The sequence below is a fragment of the Vicia villosa genome, linkage group LG7, assembly GCF_029867415.1.
Source record: "Vicia villosa cultivar HV-30 ecotype Madison, WI linkage group LG7, Vvil1.0, whole genome shotgun sequence".
Taxonomy (NCBI): domain Eukaryota; kingdom Viridiplantae; phylum Streptophyta; class Magnoliopsida; order Fabales; family Fabaceae; genus Vicia; species Vicia villosa.
This window is the reverse complement of record NC_081186.1, coordinates 126472868-126500198: the sequence shown is the minus strand read 5'-3', so window position 1 is coordinate 126500198 and position 27331 is coordinate 126472868. Positions and strand designations below refer to the sequence as shown.

The following is a 27331-nucleotide window of genomic DNA, read 5'->3' as shown; positions in this document are numbered from 1 at the left end:
AAATATTGAGGTATTTTGTACTGAAAAAATTTCCCTTGTAATAATTATGATTAAGAAAGTTAATAAGTTAGGTCAATTTTGTTAGAAAATTATTTTCATTTATGTCATGGTGTAAGTAATCTAAAACTTTCCTCATACACAATTTATGCAGTACATTACAAATAGATTTCACACATTGGAATTTTTATTAAAGATCCTTTGAACCAAATATCAATAGTTTGCATACAAATATGAAGTGATGACCAGTAAAAACTAAAGGATGAATTTGAATACCTAATTTTGGAGAGGTCAAGCGCTTGTTCATCATCGTCGTTGTTAGGTGGTGGTCTTCGAAAGTTGTTGCCGTAGGCGGGAATTGTGAAGTTGAAGGTTGGTGAATAAAAGGACGGGTGATTTAGCATAAGTGGTGCTTTCCTCTCCAAAGCAGATAGAGTATGATAACAAAACTTTAATTTAAACAATATAACAGATGAGATATTTATTTGAATATATCTTGAGTAACAAACACACACATATATATGACATTGATTTCAATACCATGGTATATAAAAACAAATCAACACACTATGACAAAACTTACATTTAGAGAAACTCAACAATGTTTAAGATTCACTATTTATGAGCAGCATCATATTTTCAAGGAAATAAAAACAAAAATACATGAAATAGAATACCAGATCCATGTTCGAAGTCTGAGGTCTTGAGGTGAAATTAGAATCAAGCTCTTCTTATTGTTTCCTCTTCTTCTCCACACCTAATAGCATGCTCCTCAATTTCCTGGTGAAAAACATTAAGGAACAGAGAAGAAAATTAAAGAAAGATGTAGATCTTCACCTCCCTCTCAACCACCACCGTCATCGGCATCAAGCATCTCAAACAGCCAAACAATGCCCGGAAATTTACTACCCATTACAAAACATAAACAAAAACAAAAGAAATATAGAAAACAACAGAACATATTAAGCATAATTTGAAAATTGAAAATTCAAAACATCTATTGATATGGTTTAGGCGAGATTCAAATGAATGAATCTCGGGAAAGGATTTTTTGCAATGTAAATAGTGATTTTCTGATTCCAAGAATAAAATATTTATGCTGGCTGTTCAATTTTGTCTGCCACTATAAATGCATCCATACACCCCTGATTCGTTCAATTCAAGTTATTTGTTAATGGAATATAAAAAAAAAATATATAAAATGCAACAAAAATTTTTGGAATGCCACATCAGCGGTATTAAATATCAAATCAATATAAATCAACTAATGTGCAATTAGTCTCTTTTACCCTTGTAATTAGATTATTAGATTAAGCTTTTAATCAGTTGCGTTAACTTGTAATTATCAGGTACTTTACATTTTATATATTTATGATAGACATTTAAAAATTTATTATATGAACAAAATTTAAAATTAATTGTTTAATTTTTCATTAAAAGTCTATTTTTATTATTAGTCAAGGACCTTTGAAAAGTCACGATCGGCCCAGAATACTAGTAGTCATTGTTATATTGATACCAAAATATCTCTCATAATTTCGGTCCCATTTTTAAAAAAAATTGATACCATGAAAAGTCTTCATATTTCCAAAAAGATAACTCGACATCATGCATACTCAGATGAAGAGATTTCTAATCAAATTGTATTTTGAAGAAAACATCAATTGATGTGTCAATGATATTGATTGCTTTGTTAGAATCATTGATTTCATCAACCTCACATGAACCATCATAATTAATACTCCAGAGTAAAATAATAGGGAATGAGACTTATCTATAAAATACAAAAAGGAACCAAAATGATGAATGTAACTAGTGAAACCAGCAAACCAATGAGAAAAACATTATGTGACAAAAGTGGTAGTGGAAATTAGGTAAACGTGCAACAAATTTAAAGGTCAAATAAAGTCGTAAATATGAATTATTAAGTTGAAATAATGTAACGAGTTATCAATATATCAAACCATCATAATGATAATATAGAAGAAAGAAAAACATGTACAAACTCATGTAACAAAACATTAGCAGAGGGAATAACAAAAGTAATAAAAGAGGGTAGAATGGTAACAAAATATAAGTTTTTTAAAACATGAGAAAAATAAATAAATCCCAATAATACTGATAAAGTTAAATAATGCAACGCACGCGTAAAAAATTAGGAGACTATATATTGAAAAAAACTTTGAATGTGATTACTCAACGACTCTCTCTGTCTTATAAAAAATGTCTCATTTGTATTTTTGTTTTATTTTAAAATAATTATCCTTTTATAACAAAAATGTAGTATTTATTATTATTTTTCACTATTATACCCTTATTTTATTAATTTTCACTTTATTCAACTCTATTAACTACAATTAATAGGGACATTCTAGTAAATGAAATTACTTTTATCAATAAAATCAACGAATCAAATTATTTTCTAAAGAACTACGCATAGCTAAAATGAAACATTTAATGAGACGGATGGAGCACAATGCATGGGTAAAAAAGAAGACTATTATGGTCTCGAAACCATTTGACACTCCATATTTGCAACCTATAAATAATGCAATCAAGGTAGACTCAACCTCAAGCCAATACAATTTCTTAAACTTTCATTTCTAGTTATATCATGGTGAGAATGAGTTTTCCCACCCCAATTATACTACTATCTCTATTATTGTCATTTGTAATCATATGCAATTTAGTAAGATGTGAAACAAAGGGTTCTTGCAACCAAAAAGATAAACAAATACTTCTTTGTTTTAAGCATGGACTCGTTGATCCATCAGACATGTTGTCTACATGGTCCAATAAAGAAGATTGTTGTGAATGGAGAGGAGTTCATTGTGACTTCATTGGTAGAGTCACCAATCTCACCCTCTCTTGCTACACTTATGAAAATAAAACACATTGTTTGTCAGGTAATATTCATCTTTCTTTATTTGAGCTTGAATTTTTAAACTACTTGGATTTGAGCTATAATGACTTCAACACTATGCGTTGGTCATCGGATTGTCAAAACATGTCATTAGTTAACACTTCTCATAGAAGTGGAAACTTTTCCAATGTTATTGATCTTGACTTGGGCGGAAATGAAAATCTTCTAGTTGATGATTTAAGATGGCTTCTTCGTCTATCATCATCCTTAGAATATCTCAACTTGGATTCCCTTAATCTCCATAAACAAACTCAATGGTTTCAAATATTGACTATGCTTCCTTCTCTTTCCGAGTTATATATGCGTAATTGTCTACTTGAAAATGCGAGTCCATCTGTTCTACGTGCCAATTTCACTTTGCTTAAGCATCTTGATCTTTATAACAATGATTTTTTCTCAGAAATGCCTATTTGGTTGTTCAATCTAAGTAGCATTTCTTATTTGGAACTCGGATACAATCGTTTCCACGGCCAAATACCCGAAGCTTTGGGAAATCTTTCGTCATTAAAATTCCTCTCTGTTTCTTCAAACAACTTGACTGGAAGCCTTCCTGAAAGTTTAGGGAAACTGTCTAATTTGGAGGAGTTGTTTCTTGATAGAAATCCTTTATTGTCTGGAGTTGTGTCTGAAAGAAATTTTGCCAAGCTCTCAAAGTTACAAGTGTTACTGTTGGATTCACCCACCTTTGTCTTCGATTTTGATTTCCAATGGATTCCTCCTTTTAAACTTACAGATCTCGTCTTGGGGTATGCGGATCTTAAACATCTTCCATGGTTGTATACACACAAATCTCTAATTTCTTTAGTAATTGAAAAATCCATTTTTAAAAATGATTCTCAAGAAATGTTTTGGAGTTTGACAAATAACTGTCCATATCTTTCTCTAACAGACAATAACATGCCTTGGGACATGTCAAATGTAGTTTTGAACTCTGAAGTTGTAGTACTGAATAGAAATGGTTTGAGTGGTGGTCTTCCCAAATTAACTTCAAATGTGAGTGTTTTTCAAATAAGCGATAACAATTTGTCTGGATCTCTTTCCTCTCTCTTATGCCAAAATATGAGAGAGAAAAGTGATTTGAAGTACCTGGATGTCTCTAATAACTCTTTATCTGGAGAGCTCACTGAATGTTGGGGAAATTGGAAATCACTTATTCATGTTGATCTGGGAACAAATAATCTAAACGGCATGATTCCACGCTCAATGGGTACATTATCCAATCTTTTGTCACTGCATATTTATAATAATAAGTTGCATGGAGAGATACCTGTATCATTAAAAAACTTCCAAAAACTTGTGATTGTTAATCTTGGTAGAAATAAATTTTCTGGAAATATATCCAACTGGATTGGACAGGATGTAAAAGTTCTTCAATTGAGATCAAATGAATTTAGTGGTGATATTCCTCTACGAATATGCCAACTACATTCTCTCTTGGTCTTGGATCTTGCAAGTAATAGATTAACCGGAACAATACCTCAGTGCCTAGATAATATCACCGCCATGATTTCCAATAATACTTTAGAAAGTGATGAATTCACAATTGGTATCAACTATGAAAGTGTGATTTTCTTGTATAGAATCCATGTTCCATTGCTACCAAAGGGCAACTACTTCAACTATTACGAGTATATGTGTGGTATTGACTTTTCTAACAACCATTTGTCGGGTAGACTCCCTTCAAAAGTATTCAGTCTCATTGCATTACAGTCCTTAAACTTGTCACAAAATCAATTAATAGGAAACATACCGGAAGAAATAGGAAACATGAAAGCATTAGAGTCACTTGATTTCTCAAATAACACACTATCAGGAGAAATTCCTCAAACCATGTCTTCTCTGTCTTTTCTTGGGGTGTTGAATCTCTCGTTCAACAATTTTCAAGGTCAAATTCCGTTAGGAACTCAACTTCAAGGCTTTTCAAATCTCAGTTATATGGGAAATCCTCAACTTTGTGGAACTCCACTCGTTGAAAAATGCAACCACATTGAAGCCCTAGGTGACGCTGACACAAAATTGATGGAAAATGATGAGGAAGAATCTGAGGTAATGCAATGGTTCTACATGGGCATGAGAGTTGGATTTGCAACAAGCTTTTGGATAATATTTGGTACCCTTTTATTCATGCGGACATGGAGGCATGCTTACTTCAATTTTCTCTATGATGTCAAAGATTGGTTCATGTCAAGGTGGTTCTGAAATAGACCCTTTCGCTTGAAAACTTATGTCTGAGGTAAGAAGAAAAGCTTAATCTAAAAGTATTTCTGTATAGTAATCAAAATTAACGTTTTTATCCCCTTTAAAATACACATTTAAAATTAATCTACGTGAGCACTAAGCAATTATAATTTTAGAAAACTATTTGCAGAAAACGTTTTCTCTCAGATAAAATATACATTTTTAAGATATATTTTTACTGTCAACCTATCACAACCATATTAAATGTCAAGTCACACTGTTATTTTTAAAATAAATTATGTGATATGGCTAATAGATGAATCCCAATTGAATAACAGTGTAAAATTATTGAAAATTTCTTCACCCACCTCCTAACCTTCTTGCCCACCCCTGGTGAATTTACCACACTACCCCTTGTTTCGGAAGTTCATTTCCGAAAAGGTACTTTTTTTTTGTTAAAAATGGTGTTTTCGGAAATGTATCTCCGAAAACGTGTTTTTTTAATATAAAATATTGATTTCGGAGATGCATCTCCGAAATAAAGTTACTTTTCAGAAAATGTGGTGTTTTCGGAAGTTCATCTCCGGACGCACCCCCTTGGAGGAATTCGGAAATGAACTTCCGAAATATTCCAAGACTAAATTGGTCTTGGAATGTTTATCAATACAATTAATAGTTATAAAATCAAGGTGAATCAATAAAATGAAGTTGAATCAATAAAATCAAGGTGAATCAAAATATCCTAAACTATTTGAAAGTTAAAAATTATTTTACTAACTTATATAAATCAAAAACATTTTAATTCCATAAATAAATTTTGAATTATATAGAATTAAATATAAAATTTATTCATTAAATAAAATTAAGACAAAATCTTTTTTTAATTTTATTAAACTAAATAAAAAATTATCTCATTTTTAATTATGAATCAGAATAGAAATATATAAATATATAATAATAATTATTAATTTTGTAAGTGAAATATATAAATATATAATATATAAATATATAATAATTAATATATAAATATATAAATATATAATAATTATTATAAATTAAAATACTCATTTTTTAATTTTTATAATTATTATATAAATATATAAATATATTTATAATTAATATATAATAATTATTATAAAAATATATAAATATATAATAATTTTTATAAATATATAATAATTATTATAATTATTATATAAATATATAAATTAAAACACTCATTTTTTTTAATTTTTTTTGTAAATACATAATGATTATTATAAATATATAAATATATAAATAAAAAATTATAACTCATTTTGTAGTGAAATTATTTTAATTTTTTTAATTAAAATTATTTTAAATTTTAAAATATGAATCAGAATAGAAATATATAATAATTATTATTCATAACTAATAAATTATATCAAAATATATAATTATTATTATTTATTACTCATAAATTATATCAAATTTATAATATATAAATTAATTCATATTCTAAAATTAATTTTTGGAATTTTTAGATTTTTTTGGTTTTTTCGGAGATGCATCTCCGAATTAATCAAAATCCCAATTTTTGGGATTTTTTCGGAAATGCACTTCCGATGTCTGAAAAAATTTAGAAAAAAAAATATTTTAGAAATGTATTTCCGAAGCAGGGGTAAAATGGAATTTTCGCTGGAGGTGACCCCTATAGGGAGTTGGGTAAAGAAAAAACCAAATTATTTTACGTGCACTATCTTTTACCTCTATATTTTTTCTCGTAACACATGAGGGAAAATTAACTACAAATTTTGATGACTAACATGATTTTACTTTTATTAAATTTTATTAAATTTTACTTTCCACTTTTATTTTTACCCAAATTTTACTTTCAACTTAAAATGATTAGTTGGTGTAAAATTGTAATGCCTGTGTATGCCCACCATGCTACCTTTACTTTGATTATATAATTTGATTCATAATATTTCGTTAATTAATGTATCTAATGATATCTTTATTTTTCTATTTAACAGGTAAAAACATCATGGACTTATTGTCTTTTCGCCACTTTAATGGACACGCCACGCCTTGTATTTGGACTGTCTTTTAACTGTCGTGTCTAATAAACCTTAGTTTTATTTTTATTGTCTACAAAATTATGTAATGTAAGCTTTGTGTAAATTTATAAAGTATAAGTTTGTGTCAGTTGAGGTTTTTGGTTTCTATTCTGAAATTTAAAAAATAAAATTGTTTTTATTTTGAGTTTTAACCTATTTTTTGAATTCAACCACTCTTTTTATACTGTTTCATTATAAATGACTCGGCAAAAAATAACGCATAAAAATGGTTTATAAAGAAAACATAATTCCATAATTAAAGTTGCTGTAAAAATATGAAAAATAATAAGTATTTAATTAATGGGAGAGGATCATTTGACACCGGTATCAAACATTAACTTTTGACACCAAATTCTATCCATTTATTATTATTGATTCAATGGGTAAGATAAATTTCCTTAAAAAACTCATGTTAGTTTTTAAGTGAATATATCCTAACCTTTAGATTAATAATACTAAACGGATAAAATTTGATGTCAAGAGTTAGTGTTTGACACCGGTGTCTAATGATCCCTTCCCATTAAAGAATATCTTATAAATTTATTATTATTTATTAATAATTTTAACAATTAGTGATTGAAAGAAGAAACATCCATTCATTCTCTTCTTCTATGCTGCAATTCTCTTTTGGTTTGCAAAGAAGTGACTTGTTGGATTGAATTGGTCGACTATAAACCGGTTGGTTTTAAGGAAAGTTTCTTGAAATGGTCTTTGTTCTGCAAGTTCAGAAAGACCAAGAAAGAAAAGGAGGGAGTAGTTTGGTTGGCTTTGTGTTGGACTCTTTGGACAGTGAGAAACAGAATAGTTTTTAGAAGCGACTCGTGGAATATTTCGGATATTGTTTGGGACGTTAAAGCTTTGGTCTGGAAATGAGCGTTTATCGAAAAAATTAACTATCCCAATTGTGACTTTTACGAGTTTAACAAAAATCATTTGTTTTACTTATCATAGATATCGTTTAGTGTGTAATTTTTCTATCTAACTTATCTTCGTTTTTTTATCAAGTTTGGAGAACTTTGGTTCTAATTTCAATATATTCCTTGCTTAAAAAAAACACTAGTGATTGAAAGTAGAGGTTCTAAATTCTAATAGTGCAGTGACGGAAACTTCTGAAAAAAACTTTAGATAAAGCTTTAGACAAAGGTTTTATGGACATTAGAAAGTTCTTTAAAGTGATATCTATTTTGGTGTTGTTGTAAACAAAGATAACACTTATTTATCATGTAAAAAGCATTGTTGTAAGCAACATTTAGACAATTCTTTTTACTTAAAACGATGCTATATATTTTTAAACAACATTTTCATTTAATATGCATTGTCTAATCTAAACATTAGACAACGGTTTTATTATAAAAGTGGTTTTATAAATCATATACACAAAACATTCTTTTAAAAGCGTTGGTATATGTCATTTAAAGAGGGTTTCAAGATTCATGGCTATCTTCTAGGATATAGGAAAACTGCTCAAGGTTCTAAGCCATTGGAACCAAGCAACAATGGTAATGACCAGAACATTTCAAGCAATGCAACAGGATCTGATAAGGCAACTATGTCTTCACAAAATTTCTAGTAGATTATTGACTACATGCAAGCTTAAATGTCCAAGTCTGGATTTTCTGAACCCAATTTATCTGTCAACTCAATCATAGGTATATGTTTCTCCACTATTAACTCACATAAATCACAATCCTCTAGTACTTGGATCATAAATTCAGGTGCTAATTCCCATATTTGCTGCAACATTTCCTTTTTGAGTCCTATAAACCCTTGATAGCTAAGGTTGTCACTCTTCCTAACGGAGTCCAAATTCCTGTAAAGACTATTGGAAAAGTCATTATCAATAATGAGTTGGTTCTTCATAATGTCCTCCATATTCCCACATTTCATGTTAATCTAATTTCAGTTGCTAAGTTGTTTTTTGGTAGCCAATCTAAAATTGATTTTTGATGGTCATCATTTTTTCATTCAGGACACCAAACAATCCAAGATGATTGGCAATGGTGACCTCATCTCTAGATTATACATTCTCAGAACCAACAATTCTAAGCCTCTTGATAGTTCACATAGGTCTTGTAATACTCTTAGCTATTGTAATTCAGTTTCACACAATAACAATGCCAAACTATGGCATAATAGGTTAGGACATCTTTTTGATTCTATGTTAAGGACTGCTAGTAGTAAAATACAAATCATTAAGCCCATTGACTTTGATTCCAATAAATGTGTCATTTCTCCCCTTGCCAAATTAAAAAGGCTTCCTTTCAAATTTGCTAATAATTTTTCTCCCAATTGTTTTGATCTTTATCACTGTGATTTATGGGGTCCTTTTGGAAAAATTACTTATGGTGGAAAGTCATACTTTCTAATAATTATTGATGATTTTAGTCGGTTTACATGGATTTACTTGATAGCTAACAAATCAGAGGCTAATATCAAGATAAAATAATTCTTTACCCTGGTAAAAACTCAATTTGGCAAGGTTATTAAAGCTATAAGATATGATAATCCCAAGGAACTGCAGATGGCTCAATTTCTTAACGCTTGAAATTCTTATGATTTGGACAAAGATTTGTTGAAAGTACGATTCCCAAATAAATAAATAGAAACCTCAAAAGCATCTTAAATAATGGCAGTTTTTACTGATATCTAAAAAAAGGTAACATTGCAAATATTCAAACAAATTCAAATTGTAATTTAACTATGGTAATTTAGTACATGATAATAAATATTAGTTATGGTTGCATCGTGGTAAAACGATGATTTATGAAATTAACCACAATTAAATCGTATTTGTTTAGAATAACAAGTGTGAGTAGTGAGTCCAATTTGAAAATTCTAGCAACACACGCTCGATGTCAAACTGGATGTTATGACATCCACAATTACGCAGCACAGACAGTAATAACAAAACAGCATAAAAAAACAGTAAAGAACACATAGAATTGTTTACCCAGTTCGGTTCAAACAACCTACTCTGGGGGCTTCCAAGCCAGGGATGAAGTCCACTATCAATAGTATCAATTCAAAGCTAAACTCCCCCGTTTACAACTTCTCACTTAATCACTACCCAATGACCCTTCTACCTAGGTTCTACCTAGATATGGAATATTTCCATTCCACTCCCCCTCAATCACAGCAGTGATTACACATAAACACATAAACAATTACAGATAGAAGACACTTTAAAAAACACACCTTGATCTGCTTAAAAGCTTCAATCAAGAAACACATACACAATGTTCTGTCAGCAGGATCTTCTGGACGAAATATGCAGCACTCAATAAAAATTTTCCTAAACTGATAAAAGGGATAAATCAGGAAACACAATTAATAAACAATAACAACTCATGCTGTCACACACGGATGTCATGACATCGATCATGACATTCACTACAAAAACTGCATTAGCTTCACACATATGCAACCTGCATAAAACAATATCAACCAGGTATGTTTTACCAATAATGCAGCCAACATGAAAACACCTTCAACCTCCCCCTTTGGCAAATTTTTGGCTAAAACAACCTGTCACACCATACCAGAGAAAAACTTGCGATTTGTAGACTTGTGATTTGTTGGAACCCAATTAGCTGCTCCTATCTTATGAAGCATTGCATACTTGATGCTCAACTTCTTGCAGTTAGCTTCTCTTTCATGGGCCAGCTTTTTACTTGTTTGGCTGTGATCACTTGACAAACTTGGTTGTCTGTTACTTCCAGCTCAGTTTGAGCTTCATCTGTTCTTCCCAAGAATTTATTAATCACAGAAGGAGAGAACGATACACACTTACCTCTTACAAACACCTTTATGTAGTCTGCACTCCTGCTGTTGCCACAATATTCAGATAGGTTCACCACAAATTCTTTGACCAGCTTCTCATAACATTTGGGAAGATTGCAAACAGTTTTTAGCAGCCCAGCTTCTTGAATCAGCTCTAAGACCTCCTTGTTTTCAAGAGCATTTGGAGCCAATTCCCTTTCAACAGCCAATCTCTTTTGGAGAACATACTTCCATCTGCTGGCACTAGAGGCATAGTGGAAAGACACATTATCAATGGGAACTTCAGGAATACTAGCAACAAGCTTACTGGTTGTAGGCTTCTTCCTCGATGGAATGTCAGGGACATTCACTTCAACATCAGATTCAGGTTCAACAATTTCCCGCTCCTTTCTTTTCTTTGGAATGACCCTACTCCAAGATTTTGATGGACCAACCCCTTTACTCTTGGTTACAGCTTTGCTCTTAACAGGACCTGCAGAAGTACTCTTCTTCCTGACAGCGTCTTTGGCAGGGTTGTTTACTTGAGTGCTCCTTTTAGGAGATCCTTGTACAACAGCTTTGCCTTTTCTTCTTGTCATTAGCCTGTTGGCTACACTAAGATTCAAGGAGGTAAGTAATTCATCGGCAGAGTACTCATCTAAGTCTACCACATTAGTATCAATTTCAGTATTGGCCTTAGGGTGCTCATTATTGTCGATGTCATTGACATCCTCAGTAACATTGATATTCTTAGGAATCCCTTGTTCATCCTTGTTGATTTCTAGGTCACTATCAACGGTGTGAACAGTCTCAGCCTTACTGGTGTTATTGAGGGGATTAGCCATTATGGTTTGAAGAGGAATAGATATTCCAGGCACTTGATGATTCTCCTTCAGAATACGAGTAACAATCCTGGTAATTGCGCTATCGACATATTTGGATCCTTCTTTAGTAAGTTCCTCCATGGTAGCAGATGCACAGGATTTGGTACCCTTGTTGTGGATACCCTCCTTCGGCCGTTTTGCATGAGTCGTTTTAGGCTTTGTGGCCTTTACTTCGTCACTGCTAATCGTCCTTAAAGGGGCAACCTTAAGAATCCTATTAGGGTTAGAGGACTCTTCCAGTGTTGCTAAGTTCAAAACGGGAGATTCATCATTCGATTGCTGAGACATTCTGAATCTTTGAGAACCAGAACTTGTTTCACGCCTGTGAGAACAATTGAAGTAGTTCAACCCCAGGGAGTAGCTAGCAGAACTACTAGAAAAGTTTTGTCGTTTTTAGAATACTAGGGGATCGAGGGAGCTTTATATGCACACTGAGTGAGGGAAATTTCAAAACATGGATTTTTACAAAGCCCAAATAGTATTCCCTCACGTGGGTTAATTGCTATAATATGTTTTGGTAGTAGATACCCAACATACACTTTTCTGTCATAATGTCTTTAGATGTTGTTGCAACATTCTCTATGACATTGCTTTCAGATAGTCTTTTAGGATCATTGCTCACATTTGACTTTTCCAGTTTTCTTTCCCAATCTGTAATGTCCATCACAAGGCTTACTCTTTCTTCTAGCAGAAATCTATTGATACTTCTGTACTCCCTTACTTTTGAACACAGTTTCTCATTCAGTAAACAGGTCTCAGAAAAACCAGTAGACAGTTCACTTATGGTGAGTTCCCCGTCCTAGGATTCTTCATCAGATTCATCAGATTCGTGACGGTAAACTTTTAATTTTTCTTTAATCATGGAGTAGTCAGAGGGGTGAACAGGTGTGTCAGGCTTCCATAGATAGCAGTTATCCTTAGACCTAAATCCCATCATGACTTCCTCATTTGCTTCATTAGTGATGATGCACTCTTCTTTGGTGAATCTGACATTAAATCCTTCATCACACAACTGACTGATGCTTATAAGGTTTGCAGCCAGTCCTTGTACAAGTAGAACATTGTTTAGAATAGGTATACCCACCCCGTCTGTCTTTCCAACGCCTTTGACTTCTCTTATTTCTCCATCACTCAGAGTTACATAGTTGTTTCCTTCTAGTTTGAGATCTACTAGAGAGCTCTTCCTCCCGGTCATATGATTTGAACAACCACTTTCAAGGTACCAATCTTCTTTTGCTAGCATCCTTAGAGAAGTGTGTGCTACCAGAGCAACATTCTTAGCTGCCCATCGTTGCTTTCTGTTGTAGGTGTTAAACTCGGGTTTGGCTCGATGAGGGTGGTCTGGATATCCAACTATTCTGAAGCAGAACAGTTTTATGTGACCAAATCTCCCACAATGATGACACTTCCATTTTTGGAATTTCTTCTTTGAATGCCTCATTCTTCTATTGTCTTGAAGTTGTGACATTGGTGCTGACATCTGGTTGGTCACACAGGTCTCAGACTTTGCTCTCCTGAATCCAGAGATGAGTTCCTCTTTAGCCATAAATCCCACTCCAGACATGTCTCCTGTTCTTTGTCCAGATTCCAGAGTTTCTTCTAGAATATCAGATCCGTTGTTCAGCATTTTGAATGACTTGGTCATTTGATCAAGTTTGTGTTTCAACATGCTTACTTCACTATTGAGGGAGTCTATGGTTGCAAGATGTTTATTCTTCTCAGTTTCTAGCTCTCTTATGATTATCTCTTGCTTCTCCACTTGTTTGCAGACTTCAACATTCTCCCTACACAACTTCTTGTACAAGGCAGCTAGTTCATCAAAGGTTAGCTCATCATCACTGAAATCATCATCAGATTCATAGATTCTTGTTGAAACTCTAACATGTTTTGCAGTTTCTTTTTCGGAATCTGAGTCTTCGTCAGACCAAGTAACAGTCAATCCTTTCTTTTACTCCTTGGGGAAACAATAGTGTAGTCACTAAATGGCCTCCAACGAATGTCATCGTGAGCTGTGCGGTCGAGGTACCCGCGATATGGTCCCACTGGATTGTTCCCCCTTTAGAGAACGTATCAGGCGGCCCTGGGCATGGCGTCATCGTACGCAGGATCAATGGCGAAGCCGTGGATGCGGGGGAAGTAGGAGATGATCCATCCCTGAAACACAAATACGATAATGTATTAAAAATAAATACGAACCACAAATAAATGTGAAACAATTAAAATGAAACGTACCGTCAGGAGTGTGGAGGATCCGGTGTCCTCCAGTTGGAGGCTTCATTCAGCTTCTGGTATATGTATACCAGAATAGCTGACCCCCAGTTACACTGGTGAATGGTAGTTACGTCCATGAAGTAGCAGAGGCATGTCACGTCGACGTATCATGCACTCTTGTCCACAAAGAGTGCAGTGCCTACCAAAAACATGAACCAGCACCGGAGAGTGCAGGCACGGTGATACTCCATAAATAGGTCGTTATCCGCCTCATCGGAATCGGCCGCCGCCACCAAGTGGTGCTCATACTGATCGCTCAATGTGGAGAACCGGATATGAGGCCCATTTGTCGTCCGACACTCATAATCAACCATATAAGGGTCCATACCCAGATAGATCTCCATCCACTCGATCGCATCGACCCTCTAGATTCGGGAATGGTTCAGCAGCACCCCCCTAATCGGCAAGTGGAGAAGACAATGCACATCGTGCAAGGTGATTGTCATCTTCCCAACCGGTAAGTGGAAAGAAGACGTCTCCCTATGCCATCGCTCCACAAAATCCCCCTGCATGCCGTGGCTGATGGTGGTATACCCAGTCATGCACAACCCACCTAGCCCGGAAGCAGTCACCGCATCATTAAACCACTGCGCCTCTGGTTTAAAGAGACCAAAAAGCTTCCGCGCGTGGTTCACCATTTTAAAAGTCGGCCTTTCCTGTTACAACAAAAACAAAAAAATTTGTTAATTAGATCGTTAAGAAAATATAGAATAAAAAGCTAAATAAAAAACCGTTAAATAATAAAGTCGGATAAATTATAAAAAATACCTCTCCTTCCCATACACGTCGAGCGACGTGCTCGTGGTAGGAAATCAGCACGGACGTGTCCCTAGGCCCTCCCGGGTAGCCCTCCTCCTCCTCCTCCTCACCGTGTGGAGGATCAGCATCAGGTATCTCCTCCTCCGCGTCCTGGTATCTCACCTCCTCCTCCTCCTGGCGGGAAGAAATTACCCGAGCCAGCCGACTCCTCAATCCAGACACTACGTCAAAATTGGTTTTAGGCAGCACACCATAGACAGCGCTTTTTTCCCAAAGCGCTGCTATAAATCCTAAAAAAAAAGGCGCTGGTTTTAGGCAGCACAACAAAGATAGCGCTTTAATCCTGAAGCGCTGCTGTAAGTTAAAAAAAATTAAAACTATTTACTAAATTGAGAAAAAGCGCTGCTAAATGTTATACGTATGAGAGCGCTTTATAAAAGCGCTGCTAGAGGCCACATATTAGAAAGCGCTTCTGAAAAGCGCTGCTAAAGATGTTCTTTAAAAGTGCTGCCATTTGTCTAGAGTCATAATATTTTCTTTTGTTTAAAATTAAAAAGGTTCACCACAGGGATCGAACCCCTGCCTTTATAGGGGTTTAGTTTTTGTTTTAATTTAAATTATTTTAATCAATTGTGAGTTAAAAGAAATGGACAAATTAATTACACAAAAAGTAAGATCTGGTTTAGGATTTCTCACTTCATCTCATGGTTTCTTTCTCTCGTGTCTACAAAACAAAGAAGAAGATCCATAACTCATAAACAAGAAGGAACAGAAGTGAAAGGAAATGAACACATTTTTAATCGCAAATCTAACCGTTCTCCCAAAGCCAAAACCTTAAATTAGATGTTTTCAAACCCAAAACCTTACCAAAGGAGAAAACTTTCATTGAATCGTATACAATTTTCCCTCTCTCGAACATATTAGGGTTCTTTCATCATCCCTTTGAGTCAAAAATGGCAGAATCGCGGTTCAAGCAATACACGTACATCCCCCAAAACCCTCTACCCCTCTCCCCTCCTTCTATAATCCCAAAACCCAACCCCTTCGACATGTACCGCGTCGAAAATGACACCTTCGTATTCCCAGCCATCCACGTCGAAGACGAAAGCATCTTCCCGGTCATTGAGACGGCGTCTACCAACCAAAGTCCAAGAGAACCCGCGCCGCCTATGACAATCTCCTCACCCTCATCCAGCAGTCCCTCCCCGGTCAGCCGCTCAGTACAGTTAGATTCGTCGTCGATAAGATTCTCGAAATTCTCAAAAACGATGCCGTTGATTACCATGACAAGAGAATCAAAGTTGAGATGCTTCTTATCCCTATCCCTAATTATGTTTTTGATCATCTTGTTTCGGTTGGTAAGTTTATAACTGATTTCTATGGGTTTGCTGCTGGTCATGTTAACGACGGCGTTGTCGACGGTGTCCGGAGGTTATTCATTTGCAGCGATAAATAGAACATTATGATGTAGTTACTTTCTGCATTCAAGAATTATGTGAATAGGTTGGTTATTGCAATACTGGACCTTCTTTTTGTTCATTTTCTTTAGGATGAATTGAATGGTGTCAATTGTTTAGTTGACTTTGCTAAGTGTTAATTTATTGTTGCTTGCATGATTTTAATTTGCGATCACGGTTGCGGTCAGTGTGGTAGCTGTGATGCACATTGCTGCGTGAGTTTTAATTGGATTTCTATGGGTATGCTCCGTCGTCTTTGATTCCTCACAAGCTTCGTTCTTTCTTCTTCTGAAGCTCTCCTTTTCACACATGGATCCCAATCAGGTAAGTCATGTTTTTCTCCCATCATTCTCAGATCTGGATTCGTACTCTTCATCCGTGATTTCCATTTCATTTCCTCTATCGATTCACATAAGATTCATGTGATTAGTATAATTTTCATATGCGTGGAGTCTATAGTTGAAAACACCTTGGACATTGATAGAGAACACCTTGGAATTCCTGAGGCTGAATATCATGCCATTGTTAGGATGCGATCTGCTGAGTTTGCTAGGATTTGCAAAGATCTTAGTAGCAACTAGCTAGCTCACACCACTAGAGATTCTATTTTACACATGTGAGTTTCTTGTATTTCTTCATTCATAACACTATATTGTTCAGTGCATATAGATATGGATTCTGATTTGGGTTTAGTCAAAATTCTCAAAGTTAGTCATGTTTCATGATCTTGTGTTGTCTGTATATCTCTCTATGTTGTCTTTCTCCTCTAATTTTAATTTTTATTAATTATTTGATTTCGTTGGTTTCAACTCGACTCAGTGAGCATATTCAGAATTTCATTTGACTTAATATTTAATACTTTCCCTTTATGATTGTGAAGGGGATTTTCAATAATACCCTGTTTTTGTCAAAACACAAACTGGAAATAAAATTGGTCCTCAGGTGAGACCTGATTTCATCACAAAGCTTTATAGATTTACATAAAGAAACATATGGAAGATAAAAATGAAATTTCTGAGGTAGCTGTTACTACTACATGTGGTTTCTCCATGGAAATGGCCGTTTGGTATGAACTTTTTCTCATGCATTAAGATGATGTTTAAATTCTAGTGTATCATAATGTCATAATGTATTATAATCTATCTTTTCTATAGCATTTTCTTATTAAATAATCCATTCATAGAGAACAAAAAGGTATTCACACGAAACTCTATTAATTATTGTATATTTAGTATTTTGTGTTTTTCTACTCTTGTTTAGTTAATTTTAATGTTAAAGAGCTGGTTTAGGTTTAAGGTTAAACCTTAAATAATAAAGATGTCTAGACAATAGAATAAATGTATTAGATAATGAAAACAATAGTTATTTTTGTTGTTGGTGATATTGCTCTTTATAAGATTTATAATGGAGGAATAAATGGAATTCCTTCTACACCTCACTGTTTGTGAGATCAACATTTGTATGAGAAATTTGTAGTAGTTGATGACATGGATGAGGGTATGTATGCTATTTAATATGCATGTGCTAACCTTTTATTTTATCTTATGTTGAATCTTGGTCATATGTTCCTGTTTTACTATGTAATTTTATTAAGTTACTATTGTTGCTCTCATACGAGTAATCAACCTAATTAAGTTTCAGTTTAGATTTTAACTAGATATTAATTGATTTATTAATCCACATTTGTTATCTGATAGGTTTTCTTCATTTTAAGCAGTATCAGGTATATTCGTGTTGGCTCTCTATGTATTAGGTATTAGGAAAAATGTGTAAAAATATATGATGTTTCTTTCTATTTATTTGGTTGTGTATGTTTTCTTGTTTAAAAACTGAAATTATTGTCATATCAATCTTTAGGAAGAGAAATAGAGAGGATGAACAGGATATGAGCATCTCAATGAGCCACTTCACATATTGTTGACAGGAGGCTTAGGCAGGCTTATGAATTTATAGAAGAAATGATAAGTTTTGTGGTAAGTTCATTCACAATGAGTATTCATCTTCTCAAATAAGCATTAGGTTGTGTAAGGTGTCTTATGAACTAGTCTACTTTGCTTTGTCTTAAAACTTGTATTAAGATACTGATTACTGAATGTCTATACATATTTAGAAGATTTAGAGCTCCTAATAAAAGGTGATGAAACAAATGTTTAATGGTTTCAAGGTATGTTGCTCAATTCTCTAAATATGAGTAATGTCATTTGATTCTTTGAAGTGAGATACAAAACTTCCCAACCTATATTTTAATAGACAAAACTTATGTACAGTTCCATCTTAGTTGTTTTCTCCTTGTTAGAGCATAATGGAAAAGGGTGTAAGGTGGTTTTTTCTTATTTGATATTTTGCAATTGTTTTCTCCTTGTGGATTTATTTCATTGAGTTTATGTTAGTTTTGAACTGTCCTGCTTTGTATATATCACATATTATATTATTTGTTTGAATATGATTACCTCGTGTATTTATAATAAAAGTGTTGGACTAAACTTTTCTAATTGAAATTAAAGGCATTTTGTAGGCAGGAGATGGAAGAGGGGCCATGTCTGTACTTTCATATAAATGAAAAACTGTAACTAGCTGGTTCCACTAACAATGTTCCAGTTTGACCAACATATTTTTCAAGCTTAAAATTCAATATTGAAGTTTATCTTTTTAATTTAATTTAGAATATTTTTTCAACAAAATATTTAGTGTGTTTTTGCTGAAACTACATGGGCAGGTGCTATATATTATTTGATGTTATACACGCTTGCCAATCATGTAAGTGTTTTTTTTTTATCTTTTTTTGTTTTTGTTTTTATCTTCCCTGCCTTGTTCTATTTGAGTTATATAAACACTATTATTCTTGCTATCTAGCTCTATTTATTGCTTTTGTCTTATACCAATTTTATTTCTCTCAACTCTTTCATTTCATGTTGACTGATGTGACATTTCAAGAAATTATAAATTTGTAGCTTATGTATGTGACAGTTACGAATTACCCGTCTTTTTCCCTATATATATATATATATATATATATATATATATATATATATATATATATATATATATATATATATATATATATATATATATATATATATATATATATATATATATATATATATATATATATATATATATATATATATATATATATATATATATATATATATATATATATATATATATATATATATATATATATATATATATATATATATATATATATATATATATATATATATATATATATATATATATGGGGTTGGAGGCATATCTATAAGAGTGTGAAAAGAGTTTTATTTGGACCATAACTGTTCTTGTCATGGCTGATCAAGATTAGCTCTTCTCACACTCATATTCTCACCTGATATATATTCCTCTAAACATAATTGTTTCTGTTGTGACTGCTTTAGGATCAATTTATGTGCTTCGTAGTTGAGAACTAGGTTGTTCTGCCTTAAGATGTTGTAAAATTATTCATTCACAGGAGGAACACGTGGATAATAAGGATTGAGCTCTTGACTCTATTAAGCTTGTTCTGAATGTTGTTTCTCTTTAAATTATGAAATATCAGATTGTTTGTAAACTATCATTGTTACTGAGGTTTCTTTATTTTCCGTGATTGCAGACATATCTTCAGTCCCTTACCCTTAGGCTTGAGGAAATGAGAGTCAAAAGGCGGGATTCAGAACAATGGATGCATCATCGCTTGCTCTGAAAAGAGCTTAGAGAGCGTGTGAGACGGTATGATTAATATAAGTGGTTGGCAACATGTGGAGTAGATGAAGATATTTTAGTTCAGAGCCTACCAAAGGATCTTCGAAGAGATATTAAGCGTCATCTCTGTTTGGCTTTAGTGAGGAGGGTATGCTGTCACAACCCTTAAAATTAGTGAAACACCAAAACACTATCTGAAATGTGTGATGGATCAAGATATTATATAGGTGCAGATGTAAAAGATAGAGCTAACAAGTTCAATATTGTTGTTGTTTTTTAGAAATTCTCGAAGATAGTAATATGTACTTTTAACATCAATTTAGCATTTTAGAGTTTTCAAGTTGTTGTATATATCATCAATTCTATCTATGTAGATTTTTTTTATATGTAAATTTGGTGATATATATATATATATATAGAATTTCAAGTTGTTGTTTTATATATTAAAGCTACCAAATTTGGTGCAAAATATGGTGAAAATAATTATTATATTATAAAAATTTCGTGCACATTAGACAGCGCTTAAAGAGAAAAGCATTGCCTGAAGTGGGGAAAAGCGCTTCCTAAAGGTGGGAATAGACAGCGCTTTTAAAAAAAAGCGCTATCTAAAGTAATGCCTATCTAAAGTAATGCCTAAATGATGACCAAAAGCGCTGTCTAATGCAAAAGCGCTGCTAAAGGGGTACTGACAAAAGCGCTGTCTAATGCAAAAGCGCTGCTAAAGGGGTACTGACAAAAGCGCTGTCTAATGCAAAAGCGCTGTCTATAGTGGACATATAGCAGCGCTTTTAAAGTCATAAAGCTGCCTAAAAGGGACATATAGCAGCGCTTTTGAATTAATCCAAAGCGCTGCCATTACTTATAGCAGCGCTGGCTTAGACAGCGCTTTAAAGTGCTGCTAAAGGCCAAAAAAAGCGCTGTCTATGTGTTTGTTTGGCATAGTGAGACAAGGAACCAGGCTCATCTGTCTGGACGAGTGCTCGTACTCTACCCCGTCCCAGCGTCGATGCCAGCTGCGCCGCCCGCTCGCGTGACGCTGTCCATGTCTCTCTCCCCTGTCTAATTCTAGCTGGGTTGTCTGCCATTTTCCTGAAACAATTGAAATCCATAAGCGAACATGTTAGAAGGCTAAACAATCAACAAAATTAAAAAAAAACATTTGGGTCAACTTCGGAAGTGCATTTCCGAAAATACCCGTGACACCATTTTTGCAGAAACCCAAAAGTTTGCCCTAAGTGCATCAAAACCTCAATTTTCCTATCTAAACAACACCAGTGACATGTAATAACTTAAATGAACTACACTATAACACCCCTAATATCAATTTCAATCCTAAATTGAAAGTTTAGAAAACTTACAGATTTGAGATGTTGTTGGAGGTGCTTTAGAAGTAGTTTAAGAGTCTTTGATGGTCTTTGAATTTGCCTTTTGTGGTTATGCAACTGGTTCAGACGAATTTTTAGATTTTTGAATGATTTAGGGTAAATGATTTTGGGGGGAGGCTGTTTTATTTAAACAACAAAAATGTGAACTTCAGAAATGCATTTGTGAAATAAAGGGAGAATTACGGAATTTTGTTGAGGGTCACCAAAAAGATCGGGAGGTGGATAAAGAAATTCTCTAATTTTAATTGATACATCAATGTTTGCATAAAGTAACACAATACTTGTATGTTAATTTAATTTAATAAAAAAAATTTGCTACTGGGCCCACCACTCCAAATGGTCTTTATATTTATATCACATAGGTTAGTTTAACAACAACATCCTGATGTGATACTTCAAATATCTCTAATAAAATTTTAACAAACTCTATAAAGAAGTTATGATACAATAATATTAAGGTTTGATTGCACTTAACGATAATAACAAATGTAATATTTGCATCATCATCAACAAAATCTTCACTCAATTAATAATAATAATAATAATAATAATAATAATAATAATAATAATAATAATAATAATAATAATAATTTGGGTTATGTTACTAATAAAAAAACTAGTTCTTTCTCAAGTGCAGCAACTATACTTCATAAGGCTGAATAAATTACTTGATAATGAATCTAGAAATGTACAAGAAACATGCTTGAATTTTAATTAATATTGTTTTGTAGTGAGTATTGAAACAATTTTTTTCAAATTTTAGTTACCATATTTTTTTTCTCATTTTATGTACTTTTTGTATTAAAATGGGTTTAACTCATACCCAATATTAATGTATTTGTCTTTAGATATTTAGTTATTTTAAATAAAATACATAAGAGAATAATAATTAAAATAGCATGCTATATATTTATATGTCAAAATTAAAAATTATTAAAGTGAATGATGATTTTTTTTTTAAAATAGAAAAGTTATCTAATAAATGAAAAGCAATATCTTATTATGCTCAAGTTTTTACAATTCAAAAAAATATTCTGTTATTTACAAGTTTGGTCCAAATTTAGTGACGTGATTTTCAGTTCACTATTTAGTGAAGTGAAAATCACGTCACTACTGAGTTGCCACCTTATCTCCTGCGGCGTAACTTTTCACGTCGTAAATTTTGGTTTGTGATGTGTTTTTGCACTTTGTGGCGTGATTTTCACGTCACTAATGAGTTTTTTTTTACTTTTTTGTAGTGTTTTGTCTATCTCATGATTATTGTACTCTGTTGATAAAGGTGATTCATGTGATATCTTAAAAAAATTTCACAATTTTCCAAAAGGTAAGCTCACATCATGCATATTTTGATGAAGAGAGTTCTAACCAAATTCTCTTTGAAGAAAACATCAATTAATGCGTCAACGACATTGACTGTATTCTTAGAATAGTTTGATTTCAACATCGCATGAATAATCATTATCAATAGAGTACAATAATAAGATGAACGAAACTAGCGAGACAAGCTAAAGCGTGATAAAAACATTATGTGACAAAAATGGTAGGGAAAATTAGGTAAACGTGTGACAAATTTAAAGTTACGGTTCAAAAGTCGTAAGTATGAATTATTAAGTTGAAATAATGTTACGAGTTATCAATATATCAAACAATCATGATGATATATATAGAGAAAACAAACATGTACAAACTCATGTAATAAAACTTAGGGTAGACTTCATGAGTCAAGGTCTGGTAAGCCAATTCACATTCCACACGTGCTGCTTTTAAATCACGAATAAGTGAGGTACACTTTGTATGATATTTTTAATTTTTTAAGAAACAGAAAATTTATATTATTATCTAGAGAATATTTAAATTAATTCTATCAATAATATCATATTAATTTTTTTTTCTGATTAAAGGGAGCATAAGACAATAAAACACATCAAAAAGTTTTCATTTAAAATTGTAACAAAATAAAAGTTTTTTAAAACATGAGAAAAAAATTTAATCCCAATAATACTTATAATCAATTCACAAACTTCTATTATGAAACAGAGAATAGCAATATTTTATGTGGAGGTATATCTCCAAAAATTTCATTTTTATGTGTTAGATTTTTTTTATCATATTTTAATGTGTTGATCCGTATACTAAATCTTAAAAAAAAAAAAAAGTCCATAATTTTTTATGTGTTAATTTATATAGTTGAAGTTATCCCAATTTATAGTGAATTTGAATCAATCATTCATTCTATTGAATTAAACATCTTTGCATGTGATTAATCAACTACAACGCATCCAATGTAAAAAAGAAGACTATTATGGTCTTTAAACCAATTGATACTCCATATTTGCAACCTATAAATAATGCAATCAAGGTAGACTTGAGAACCAACCTGAAGCCAATACAATATTTTAAACCTTCATTTCTACTGAGATTTCAAGCTAAGAATGAGATTCCCTCCCCAAACCAAACTGCTATCTCTATTATTGTCATTCATAATCATATGCAATTTAGTCAGATATGAAACAAAGGGTTCTTGCAACCAAAAAGATAAACAAATACTTCTATGTTTTAAGCATGGACTCACTGATCCATCACACATATTGTCATCATGGTCTGATAAAGAAGATTGTTGTGAATGGAGAGGAGTTCTTTGTGACATCAATGGTAGAGTCATCAATCTCAGTCTCCGTTGTATCACTTATGGAGACAACAAAACGCATTGTTTATCAGGTGAATTCCATCTTTCTTTATTTGAACTTGAATTTTTGAACTACTTGGATTTAAGCAATCATGACTTCAAAGCCATACACTCACCCTTGGATTGTCAAAACATGTCATTAGTTAACCCTCTTCATAGAAGTGGAAACTTTTCTAATGTTGTTTATCTTGACTTGTCCTATAATGAGAATCTTGTTGTTGATGATTTAAGATGGCTTCTTCGTCTATCATCATCCTTAGAATATCTCAACCTGAATTCCCTTAATCTCCACAAACAAACTCAATGGTTTCAAATATTAACTATGCTTCCTTCTCTTTCCGAGTTATATATGAGTAATTGCCTACTTGAAAATGCGAGTCCATCTGTTCTACGTGCCAATTTCACTTCACTTGAAAATATTGATCTCTCTTACAATGATTTTTTCTCAGAAATGCCTATTTGGTTGTTCAATCTAAGCCGCCTTTCTTATTTGGATCTTGGGAACAATCGTTTCTATGGCCAAATACCTGAAACTTTATCAAATCTTCGAAACTTGCATGGATTGTATTTAGGAGGCAACAAGTTGAATGGAACAATTCCAAATGGATTAGGCCAACTTGCATGGCTAAGCAACCTTGACCTCTCCATGAATTTACTTACTAGTGTTATTCCCACTACTCTGTGGAATCTATCATCCTTACTATCACTAGATCTTTCTTCGAACAATTTGACTGGAGTTGTATCTGATCGAAATTTTGCAAAGCATTCAAAGTTACGAGAACTTGGGTTGGGTTCACCCTCCATTGTCTTTGATTTTGAATCCCACTGGATGCCTCCTTTTAAACTTCAAAGACTCGACTTGCAGTACGCAGATGTTAAACTTCTTCCATGGCTGTATACTCAAGAATCTCTAACTACTTTAAAAATTGAATACTCCTTCTTTAAAAATGTATCTCAAGACATGTTTTGGAGTTTGGCAAATAATTGTGCATATCTCTATCTAACCAACAATAACATGACTTGGGACATCTCCAATGTGTTGTTGAACTCTAATAATGTAGTGCTGGATGGAAATGGTTTGAGTGGTGATCTTCCTAAATTAACGGCAAATGTGAGGGTTTTTCGGATAAGTGGTAACAATTTGTCTGGATCTCTTTCTTCTCTCTTGTGCCAAAATATGAAAGAGAAAAACAATTTGAAGTACTTGGATGTATCTAATAACTATTTATCCGGAGAGCTCACTGAATGTTGGAAAAACTGGAAATCACTTGTTCATGTTGATTTGAGAAGAAATAATCTAACTGGCATGATTCCACCCTCAATGGGTACATTATCCAACCTTTTGTCACCGCATATTTATAATAATAAGTTGCATGGAGAGATACCTGTGTCATTAAAAAGTTTACCAAAACTTGTGATTGTTAATCTTGGTAGAAATAAAATTTCGGGAAATATATCAAATTGGATTGGACATGATATCAAAGTTCTTCAATTAAGATCAAATGAATTTAGTGGTGATATTCCTCTACAAATATGTCAACTATCATCTCTCATGGTCTTGGATCTTGCAAGCAATAGATTAACAGGGACAATACCTCACTGCCTACATAATATCACCGCCATGATTTCCAATAATACTTTAGAAAGGGATGAATTTAAAATCATTATCAACCTTCCAAGTATTGGTTTCTTGTATAGTATAGAAGTTCCATTGCTAGCAAAGGGCATCGACTTAAACTATTACAAGTATATGCGTGTTATTGACTTTTCTAACAACCATTTGTCGGGTAGAATCCCTTTAGAAGTATTCAGCCTCACTGCATTACAATCATTAAACTTGTCACAAAACCAATTAATAGGAAACATACCGGAAGAAATAGGAAACATGAAAGCATTAGAGTCACTTGATTTCTCAAATAACACACTATCAGGAGAAATTCCTCAAACCATGTCTTCTCTGTCTTTTCTTGAAGTGTTGAATCTCTCCTTCAATAACTTTCAAGGTCAAATCCCATTAGGAACTCAACTTCAAGGCTTTTCAAATCTTAGTTATATTGGAAATCCTCAACTTTGTGGAACTCCACTTATTGAGAAATGCAACAACAATGAAGCCCCGGGTGGTGGTGACACAAAATTGATGGAAAATGAAGAGGAAGAATCTGAGGTAATGCAATGGTTCTACATGGGCATGGGAGTTGGATTTGCAACAAGCTTTTGGATTGTATTTGGTACCCTTTTATTCAAACGGACATGGAGGCATGCTTACTTCAATTTTCTCTATGATGTCAAAGATTGGTTCATGTCAAGATGGTTCTGAAATCAACTCCTTTGCCTGAAAATTTATCATGGAGGTAAGAAAAATAATTTATTAATATAGATGTATTTTGTATACTTATCAAATTAACTATTTTTATTCCCTTTCAATTACACATTTAAAATTAATTTAAGTAAGCATTTATATTTTTAGAAAACTATTTAGAAAAAACTTCATAAAAATTAAATTCATTGCAACTTCAAGGCATACTTTTTTCTCGTAATGACGAAAGTTAAGTACAAATTTTGGAGACTAACATGATCTGTTACATAATAATTTCTTAAAATTTTATGACTAATCACTATTACTCTTACTACTTTTATTTATTAAATTTTACTTTCCACATAAAAATGATTAATTGGTGTAAAGTTTTCATAATATAATTTGATTCATAATATTTCGTGAATTAATGTAACTCATGATATTTTTACTGTTTTTTTTGTCAGGTAAAAACATCATGGACTTATTGTCTTTGGCGACTTTAATGGACACACCATGTCTTGTATTTGGAGTGTCTTTTGATTGTGGTGTCTAATAAACTCTAGTGTTATTTTCATTTTTTACAAAATTATGTAATTTAAGTTTTTGTGTGAATCATCTCAATGGTGGCTTTTGGTGTCTATTTTGAAATTTCAAAATAAAATTTTGTTTTTATTTTGAGTTTTAACATATTTTTTGAATTCAACCGCTCTTTTTATTTAGCTTCATTATAAACTACTCGATAAAAAAAATAGTGCATAACAATGATTTAAAAGACATCAATGGTAGAGTCACAGATCTTAACCTCCATTGTTCCACTGATGACAATATTATTTTTGAAAAGCAAAATAACAAAGCACATTGTTTGTCAGGTGAATTCCATGTTTTTTTTATTTTCTTTTTTATAAGCAAATTGGATTATAATAACAAGCACTAGAGGTGTTCAACTCAAACAAAGT

At 32.8% G+C, this 27331-nt stretch overlaps 3 protein-coding genes and 1 long non-coding RNA gene across 9 annotated transcripts; 3 read left to right on the top strand and 1 right to left on the bottom strand.

Annotated features, from left to right (window-relative positions):
• Positions 1-2561: 2561 nt before the first annotated feature.
• On the top strand, positions 2562-7267 carry LOC131616772 (receptor-like protein EIX2). The gene is made up of 2 exons (XM_058888212.1): positions 2562-5153; positions 7096-7267. Exon 1 carries the CDS (start codon positions 2612-2614, stop codon positions 5117-5119), a length of 2508 nt encoding a protein of 835 aa, XP_058744195.1. The 5' UTR covers positions 2562-2611; the 3' UTR covers positions 5120-5153; positions 7096-7267.
• Positions 7268-10805: 3538 nt separating this feature from the next.
• LOC131620161 (uncharacterized) lies at positions 10806-12110 on the bottom strand. The gene has a single exon (XM_058891174.1). The coding sequence runs from the start codon at positions 12108-12110 to the stop codon at positions 10806-10808; it is 1305 nt and encodes a 434-aa protein (XP_058747157.1).
• A 3418-nt stretch (positions 12111-15528) lies between these two features.
• LOC131616771 (uncharacterized) lies at positions 15529-20554 on the top strand. 6 transcript variants are annotated; one of them, XR_009288234.1, is made up of 4 exons: positions 15529-16355; positions 16498-16633; positions 16769-19066; positions 19920-20554. It is a non-coding gene; the product is annotated as an uncharacterized LOC131616771 (long non-coding RNA). The 6 variants fall into 6 exon arrangements; XR_009288230.1 differs by having other exon boundaries at positions 16498-18032; positions 18167-19066; XR_009288231.1 differs by having other exon boundaries at positions 16498-18062; positions 18167-19066.
• Positions 20555-23523: 2969 nt separating this feature from the next.
• LOC131618512 (receptor-like protein EIX2) lies at positions 23524-27062 on the top strand. The gene is made up of 2 exons (XM_058889718.1): positions 23524-26430; positions 26840-27062. The coding sequence occupies exon 1, from the start codon at positions 23826-23828 to the stop codon at positions 26394-26396; it is 2571 nt and encodes an 856-aa protein (XP_058745701.1). The 5' UTR covers positions 23524-23825; the 3' UTR covers positions 26397-26430; positions 26840-27062.
• The last annotated feature ends 269 nt before the right edge of the window (positions 27063-27331 follow it).